The sequence below is a fragment of the Carettochelys insculpta genome, chromosome 5 (genome assembly GCF_033958435.1).
Source record: "Carettochelys insculpta isolate YL-2023 chromosome 5, ASM3395843v1, whole genome shotgun sequence".
Lineage (NCBI taxonomy): Eukaryota > Metazoa > Chordata > Testudines > Carettochelyidae > Carettochelys > Carettochelys insculpta.
In genome coordinates, this window is record NC_134141.1 from 45983888 (window position 1) to 45992800 (window position 8913).

The window sequence follows — 8913 nt, forward strand, 5'->3', positions numbered from 1 at the left end:
TTTTATCAGTCCCTTAGTCATACACCAAACAGACTAATCAGTTGACCCCTGCTCATTCTTTCCACTTCCATCTCTACTATTGGGGAAGCTGAAGAAAAGCAGCTGACTCTTAGCAAGTCTTGATGGTCACCAAGCAAGGCACTGGCAGAGCAAAGTGGTCCCTCACTGTAAGCACCCTGCCTTTACCTCCCAGTTATTATTGGAATCACCTGTTAGTGCCACCCCGTCAGTAATCATTATGTTTATTGATGTGTTATTAGTTCAGCACTGTAAAAGACACAAGTGTTCTAAGGGTGTCTCTTATAGCTTGATCCTGTAACTTACCTTCAGTTAGTGCGAGACCCAACTTTAATGAGAGCTGCACTTTGCAGAAGGAGCTCAACACCAAGCAAAATCAGACCCATAAATAGCAGAACAAGTGAAGTAACTCTGTTAATCACCATGCCAAACAAATTTGGGGAAGTATTTATCACAAATTTCTAAATAGCTATTGACTTCTGAGAAACTGCGCAGGACTCAAAGTAGATGATCTGTTTGGTGGGCAAGCAGTTTCTGGATCTGATGTTTATTTTGCTTTATTAAGTCACAGTGTTCATACGTAGACATTATGGAGCACATTCAAAAGATTACAGTGCTGTATTTTCTATTATCAGATTTGATGAAGAACTCAGAATATAATTTAAGCAACTGCTCATTAAGTAGCTCTGAAAATCCATATGCTACTATTAAAGATCCACCCGCACTTGTTCCAAAAAACTCAGAATGTGGATACGTCGAAATGAAGTCACCGGCACGCAGGGACTCCCCCTATGCTGAGATCAGCAACTCTGCTTCAGCCAACAAGAATGTCTATGAAGTTGGTAAGTTCAAACTGCATTGTCAGGTTGTGTGTGATAAGGACACATTGTGCAAGACTTTTCCGTTGAATCAAGTTGTGATGGGGCAGATGAGTCATCACCTGTGAGATATGGGTTAAGGAACTGCTGTGGTAACAATCAATTGCAGTTCACCACATGTGCTTGTCAGGTCTGGAGGCTAGGCCCCTTAAAGGAAGGAACTCTGAGCTGCAGGGATGGCATTCAGAACAAGCCGAGACAGGGCCTAGCGTCTGGAGAGCACAGCCCTATGGCACTGACTTCTTGCTTGCAAACACTGCCTGCCCAATCCTTCGAGGAGGAAGGTGAGCTGGACTGATTCTGTGTTGAGATTCCCCAAGATTAAGCCTTGATCTTTACTCACATTAAGAGTGCGAACTGAGGCTGCCTGGAGGGTGTGAGAGACTGCTTCCCTCTCCCTTAGACAATGAAGGGGGTCAGGGAAGTATTTTCCTTTCATTTGGACTGCTTTATGTCCCCTGAAAGAGGTGGATTTACTGATAAGCACAGACAAAAGGCTGTATCTGGTACCCCAGAACCAGGCCAGAGAACGACATGAGAGGTTACTGAAATATCTGCTGTTACCCTCAAAAAGGTGACATGAAGACATTAACGCTTCAACACAGACTCAACCAAAAAAAAAAAACCAAAAAACAAAAAACAAAACAAAAATCACTGAACATGGTAATAATGGGAACAATCTCATACTTTTCAAATTTGTGAAGCAATTCACAAAGAAGGTGGCTTCAAATACTTTAGTTTCAATGTTTAAATAAATAACGTCTCCCACCTAAATATCTTTGCCAGAGAGCCATATTCTTGCCCTCCTTAACATAGCAATGAGACACGTTACTTAGCCTCTCGCTGGCACATAACTTATCCCTGGAGCAGGTTTTCCAGTCCAGAGTATGGCTAGCACTGGTGGACAACAGAGGCAGATCTCTGTGGCTGTTGTGGTGAGACAATGTGTGTCCTGCTTTCCACACCTCCAGCCCCCTCGCCTACTAAAAACTCTTCAGCTCCTGGTTTCTTTCCCATGTTGACCCCTGTGGAGTTATTACAGTCCTGAGAAAACTGGTAGGTCATTTACATGACTGCCCAAGGTCACAGACCGGATCTCCTGACTGCCTTAACTGTAAGACCATCCTTCTTTTCTTAATTCGTACACAGTAGGCAACAAGAGTATTACCGGTTACTAGCTGGATTGAAATACTTTCAGATATTAGATGGGTCACAGCTTTTAAAAAAGGCGCAAGCACTATTATGAGTAAAATGGAAGCTCATTGTATGGTTAGCTGTATATTACTTAGTTATTCTTAAGTGTGTTAGCAACAGAGGTTAAAAATATCATTAAAGGGGATCTGTACGATATATTTTGGAATTCTCCTAACATGTTGAAAGATGTCCCCACATTGACAGTTACCTCTGATGGAAAATGCTCTAAAAAGTTGTTTGAAGTAGAATCAGAATTTGGCTCTAACTCTCTCTTTCTGCTCCTATGTGGAGACTTCTTAGAAGTCCATGAGGGTGTCCACTGTCTTGCTAAGTCCATGGTGACTCTTTCTGGGGCATCATGGAGTGTGGGATCTATGGGATGAAGAAGGCTGGGACATGACTAATGAATCTGTGTTAGAGAGAAAGACAAGCTGCTACTTGGTACTTCACAATGTATGTTTGAGGATACTATGCAAATTTCTGTGGGATGCCTTATACACTATCCTTTTCCTGCTGAGACTGTGCTGAGAAGCCCAAAGTTTAGCCCAATGTATGTTTAAACAGGAGCTGGCTTTCTGCGACCTGCCTAAAGAGAGAAGAGGACATGCAATTCTGCTTGATTGCGTTATATTACCAACTCACAAATGCACGCACAGTTGAGTTGGTTGCATAACTGAGCAGTTTTAATACCAGTGAACACTCTTTACTTAAGAATTTAGAGTAGAGTGAACAAGTTATTTATTTATTTTTAAGCAACAGAACACATTTAGCAAGACTTGTTGATTCTTTTCATGAAGGTGTTTTCCTCCTATTTGCTGCTATCAGTGCCCAAATATATATGTTCTCTTTTATTACAGAGCCTACAGTGAGTGTTGTCCAGGGTGCATTCAGTAACAATGGACCTTTCAGCCAAGATCCTTATGATCTTCCCAAAAACAGTCACATTCCAAGCCATTATGACTTGCTTCCAGTACGAGATAGTCCATCATCCCCTGAGAAGGAGGTCAGCAGTGAATGACACCTCAAGCTCATTGTACAGCACAGTGGAACTCTTAAGGAGAACAGTGGCTTGGTTATGCTCCTTCCTCTACTTTGCCATCATATTTGGCTCCCAATCCATGCTGTAGACAATTGCTATATGCTGAACAGGAATCTCAAACTGAGGTTTGTGTAAACATATACGGCACATGGATAGATGCCAAACTGAAGATAATCTGATCAGATTTTCCATTACAGTTATTTTCACAGAGACACCAATGCCACACATATACATTGTAGTATACCTGCTTAAACATATAGTTTGCAGAACAGTCTGAAAATAGTTCCATTTCTGCTACTCTGAAATTGGAATTCTTGTTTGTTTTTCATTTACTCATGTTTCATAGTAGGGAGCCTCTTACGGACTGTAAAACATACCACATACCCCCTTCTTCCAGGGAGTCTGATTCATTTGTTACCTAGAAAAAAAATCTCATATTGCCAGATTTCTTTCTCATCACATCATATTGTGATGGATTACATTGTCTTTGGTCAAGGTGTAAAATGCCTCAATCTGATGGGGTGCAACCAAATGCAATGTTGCAGTGATTTGGGAAAAAACATGTTTCTCACGTTTATTACTGGATATGGTGATGCATTGCCTATGTAGTTCTGAAGGTGACAAAAGCATTGCACGAATCAATATTGCATTGCCTAAGGATCAGTGGGTACTCCATACTAGTACGCTTTGAAACCCATCCTTGCCAAATCATTTGGTGCATTAAAGCTGCATATACTGCAGTTCTGCCAACCATCCCTGTCATACACAAGTAATAATCCATAACATATCAGTAATTGTTACATAAATATGTAAATGAAATCAGTTTATTTTTGTCAGAATGGACTGAATGAGTGTGTAAGGAATGGACAAAAATGTCGAATGCTGTAAATTTGAAGTGCAAGAAAAGGTTTAAATTTTATAAACAAGTAATATGGACTGTAATATAGAACAAGAATAGTACAATGTTTTGATTAATTTTTCCCTAGACATGACTGAACACTCTCTGTGCATACTTGCTAAAAAGGCACCTTTTTCTTTTTTTTTCTTTTTTTTTTTTGTTATATATAGTTGATGTAGGAAAAATATGCTTAAGCTGGTCTTTTGCATTGCTAATAACTTGACACATATAGCCCATTTTTCATTAACTTGTATCTCCTTTTTAAATTGTGTATCTATGTTTCTAGTGCTGTAGCTTATAACTGGAAAATATTTTACTGTTATGTCCATTGTTTCTTGCATTTTTTGCCAGCTGGTCTTTTTATGTCTGGTTAAGAAATATTGTCTTTTTTTTGGGCGGGGGGCGGGGGAAAGGGGAAATACAAATGTGAAATGATATTGCTGGAGTGGTCTAGATAATACTTTGTCCTGCATGAGTGCAGGAGACTTGGTTAGATGACTTCTTGAGGTCCCTTTCAGTCCTATGATTAAATAATAATACTAATGTCCACCAGAGATGTGTTAAGCAGGTTAGGTGAGTAGCGTAAACTGGTGGATTGAATCAGCAGAAAAAATACAACTACAGGGTGTTTTGCTTGAGGGATATGAGAAGGCAAACTAAGTTTCCACAAAAAGAAAAGGAAAAATATGACATCTAGTTTGGGGTTCACCTTACTCCTTTGACACTGTATGTGGAAACCAGCTTTCCTGATGGCTGAGGCTCTTGCAGTTCAGCGGAAGTAGAGTTGTTCATAGAATCTACTCCTGAAGCAGAATTCGAGTGATGAGTCTGGATTTGGGATCCATTTGCAAAGTTTCCCAAAGTGTTGGGTTGTTTCACTCCTGATTTTAGTTGGAAACTTCTCTAATTTTCATTAGATGCCTTCTGTGGACTTCAAGCTGGGATACTTTTGTGGTCTGAGACCCCCGAATGGGCCATAACATTTATTTATTTGGAATCTGATGCAAAATTGTCTTCCTGAATCTGCAAACGGACAGAAACAGTAGCTCTAGGGAGTATGTACTGCTTGTTGGAATTTTAGATTTGAAGTCTAAAGATGAGCTGTTTATATATCAATATTGTTGAAGATACTATATTGTTGGTTATGTTAGTGAAGCAGCCTGCTGATGGTCCATAATCTCAAACAGGTTTTTCAGTTTCCCATCCTAGCGACTCTACAGCCTGTCATAACTAAGTTTATCTTTAAACACATCTGTGTACTGTGGTATGAAGGCCAGCAGGTAGGGGAGGCATTTTGGTGCTTGTGAACGCTCTGACTCAGTACAATAGGCGCCACTTTGGCTCTGTATCTGAAAGTTTGGATGATGTTAGAGTCAAAGACAAAGAATTGTTTACGTTGTTATGGTATTGATAGGCTCCTGAGCAACTAGATGTGGTTCTCTTTGGCTGGAGAAATAGTAGCTACAATACAGAGGCTCCGTGAGAAAAATGGAAAATATTTCTGGATACAAAAGACCCCCTTGGCTGAAGTAGAAATACTGTCTGTTTGATTTTAGCTGCCATTAAAATGTTAGCAGATCAGAACTCTGCAGCTGAAGACCTCACCATAACTGGGCTCGTGGCTACATGAGGTGCCCATTACATCCAGTGTTCATGTAATATATACATATGGGCGGATTTGCAGACAAACTGGAACTTCCTGGGCAATTTTACATCTGCATAAAAGATGTATGGCCAGCTGAAGACATTTAAAAATGTAAAACTAAGCTGTGACGTTTAAGAAATCAAACAGTGTTTTACACCCAACTTACGCTAAATGATTGATTGGGTTTGTGTGTGCCAAGTACATGTAGTGATATCAATAAACATGTGTTTGTTCTGTGTGATCCAAACTTAAAAATAAAATCTCATTTCTGAAGTTATGCCTAGAAAATGCAATACATTACAACTGAATTCACAAAAGTTATCACCTCTTACAATTGACCTATTGGCAATCAAATTCAAATTACACACAATGTAACATAAAAACATACCTATCCTACATAATATATAAGGGTGAAAAATAGAGCAAACTATTTTTAACTTGCATAGGAATTCCAAAAGTGGTGCACGTCCTCAAATTATATATTAATCAAACACTCATGACAACAAATACTGCTCCGACCCTTCTTGCTATTGTGTATGCCCTAGATATACTCATACAAACAGGTAAAAATTCTGCCCTGTTGTATGTGGTAAACTTCTGCTGTGGCCAAGGAAAATTGTACCTGCTTATGCTAGAAAAGTGTTTGGCTTATATAAGTATACAAACAACACAAAATGACTTGTGAATATGCATCAGTGTGTAAGTGATTGTACATGCTCACACATACAGTTGCCAGGACAAGTATTGGGTTCTGTTTAAAGAATATTTACATGTAATTATCTTGATCAAATAAAACATTGGATAATGTAGAAATGTATCTATAATATTTGGTTAAAATCCCAAGCCAATCAATGTTTGCTGGTATTAACAAAGGCTAAATTCCCCCTTGGCATAACAAGGGAAAAAGAAATTTTCCCATGTCACCCATGTTAGCAATCATACCAGCTAAAGCAGATTTCCTTGTGTCCTTCAGGAAGACATGCTTTGGAATACACTAAGCCCAACTGCAGCTCGCATTTCATAGCTGCCAAAGAGCCTTGGCTGCTCATTACAGTGCAGTATGCTTACTAACCCAGAAGGGGAATTTAGACCCTTCCAAATCTGCATATCATTCCTCCTTAGGGATCTGATGTACATGCTAATGAATGACCTGGCTATCTTTCCAGACTCCTTGGCTATGTCTACCCTAGAAGCATCTATCCACAGAAGTTACTGTTGGAAGACATGTGTCCACAAAACTTCTGTCAACAGATCGCATCTAGACATAAAAGCAGATTGATATTTTGACCCACTCTGTTGACAGAAGGCCCCCCCCCCAAGGGGTCTACATGGATTTTTTTTGACAATTTCTGTTGACAAAATGCATTTCGTGTGTAGACGCTCTGCAAGTTTTGTCGACAAAACCCCAGTTTTTGTCTACAAACTCTCTAGTGTAGACATAGTCCTTGAGAACAATGGAGAGAGATCCTGCTTGACACTTGCAAAAATACATAATATGAAATCCTATCAACTTGTGCATCAGTGCAATAAAATGCAGATTAAGCCTGAGGTTAATTGCTGATTTAAAATATAGCATTGAGTATAATCCCTGAAATTTTAAATGAATTAGACAAACTACATCTTGGCCTTTTAGGAAAACATGGAGCCTCACAAACACTTTTAGTATCAGATTTTACTCCCAGCACACTGCTGCACTTAAACTTTGCCCTCATCTCACTTTCTTACACTGATGACTCCCATTAATTTTCATTGGAACTGTGCATACAAATTGAGGGCTGACCATCCTTCATTGTGACTATCCTTTATGCTGCAGCATTTAACAATCACAATATGAAAATCAAACTAATGAAATAAAGTTTGAAAATGTAAATATTAATGATCACATTACTTAAAATGTATTTGATTTTCAAAAACCATGACTAAAATGGGACTGCTGAACAGGGTTATGTTTCCAAGTAATGACTCTACACTAAACCACATGAACAAAACAACGCATCTTGAAGATCCGTACTGAAGGATACAGAGGTAATTCTGACAAAACACTTTATGTTAAAGACTGTGGATATAGGAGTTTAAATGACTTAAAATGGATGGGTGCTTGTTTAACTATTGTACAGAAAACCTTGCACTTCTTACTATAATCCATACTTATACCCTAGCCTGTGATCTCACTATTATATTTTCAGTGTTTCACCTCAGCCACTTTCCACTTTGATATGATTGAATTATAATATATATTTTTAAAGAAAACCTACAAACAATTACTCTTATATCTTGATGATAATAAACAATTGTTTCAATGCTGAAATGTTTATTTTCCAAAGATGACTGATGCTCATCCTATTACCCTTCTCAACCATTTATATCACCAAACATGCTTGTAGGTTAATGTAATAAATTTTCTAATAAAATACTTGAAATGTTGTGTTTGATTTTTCCCCTCCTGTGTCTTCATTTCTCCAAGGGCACCTTGAAATACCACAAGACGCATTGTGAGGCTTTACATGTATGTGGTCAGTTCAATAATAGTCCAGGTCTCATTGAAGGCAATGAGAGTTTTGTCACTAGCTACAGTGGGGACAGGATTTCAACTGTAGAGTTTTGCACCAAAACTCATCTATTTCTAAAGTGTTTATGTCAGTTTCTTGTCCCCACTAAGGCTGCTTGGTGGCTTAATGGGCTCCCTGAATATTTAACTAATGCGGAACCAACTCTGAGCCACCTCTTCTTATGCTTTTTTTGAGCCTCTAATGGCATGGCAAGGGACAAGGATCCTGCTGTACTCTGGTGATGCCCCACTATCTTAGGTTGTGTCTAAATTGCCAAGAACACATCAGCAGAAGATACGCAAATTGCACAATGCATTTGTGTATCTTTTGCTGACAGTTCTGTTGGGAGAGGCTTTTCCAGCATTTGGACCCTTCACATGGGGCCAGATGTCGAAAAACCTTTGTGTCAAGACAGCCCTTCTTTCTTGTGGAATGAGGTGTACAGAGATGTTGACAGAATGTTCTCGACCAGCAGATCTCTTCCAAGAGATCTGCAGGCTGGACACGTGATCTGTTGATTTTGACAGAAGTTTTGTCAACAGAAGCCCGCAGCCTAGACATGGTCAGAATGATCTCTTTGGAGCTGTGACAGTCAGTCCTGCTTCCTGCTTGTGGAAAGATTTAAATAATGTCCAGGCATTTCTCTTGACCCCCACACATCTGTTTGGCAGGATAACAACATCATATTTTCA

The 8913-nt window shown here is 39.2% G+C and overlaps 1 protein-coding gene across 1 annotated transcript in view; it reads left to right on the forward strand.

Moving 5' to 3' along the window:
- The window catches only part of MEGF10 (multiple EGF like domains 10), a 151825-nt gene extending 143787 nt beyond the window's left edge, over positions 1-8038 (forward strand). The window contains exons 24-25 of the mRNA XM_074995035.1: positions 654-860; positions 2948-8038. Coding sequence (XP_074851136.1) covers positions 654-860; positions 2948-3108 — 368 coding nt within the window. The 3' untranslated portion in view covers positions 3109-8038. The remainder of the gene's footprint in view (positions 1-653; positions 861-2947) is intronic.
- The last annotated feature ends 875 nt before the right edge of the window (positions 8039-8913 follow it).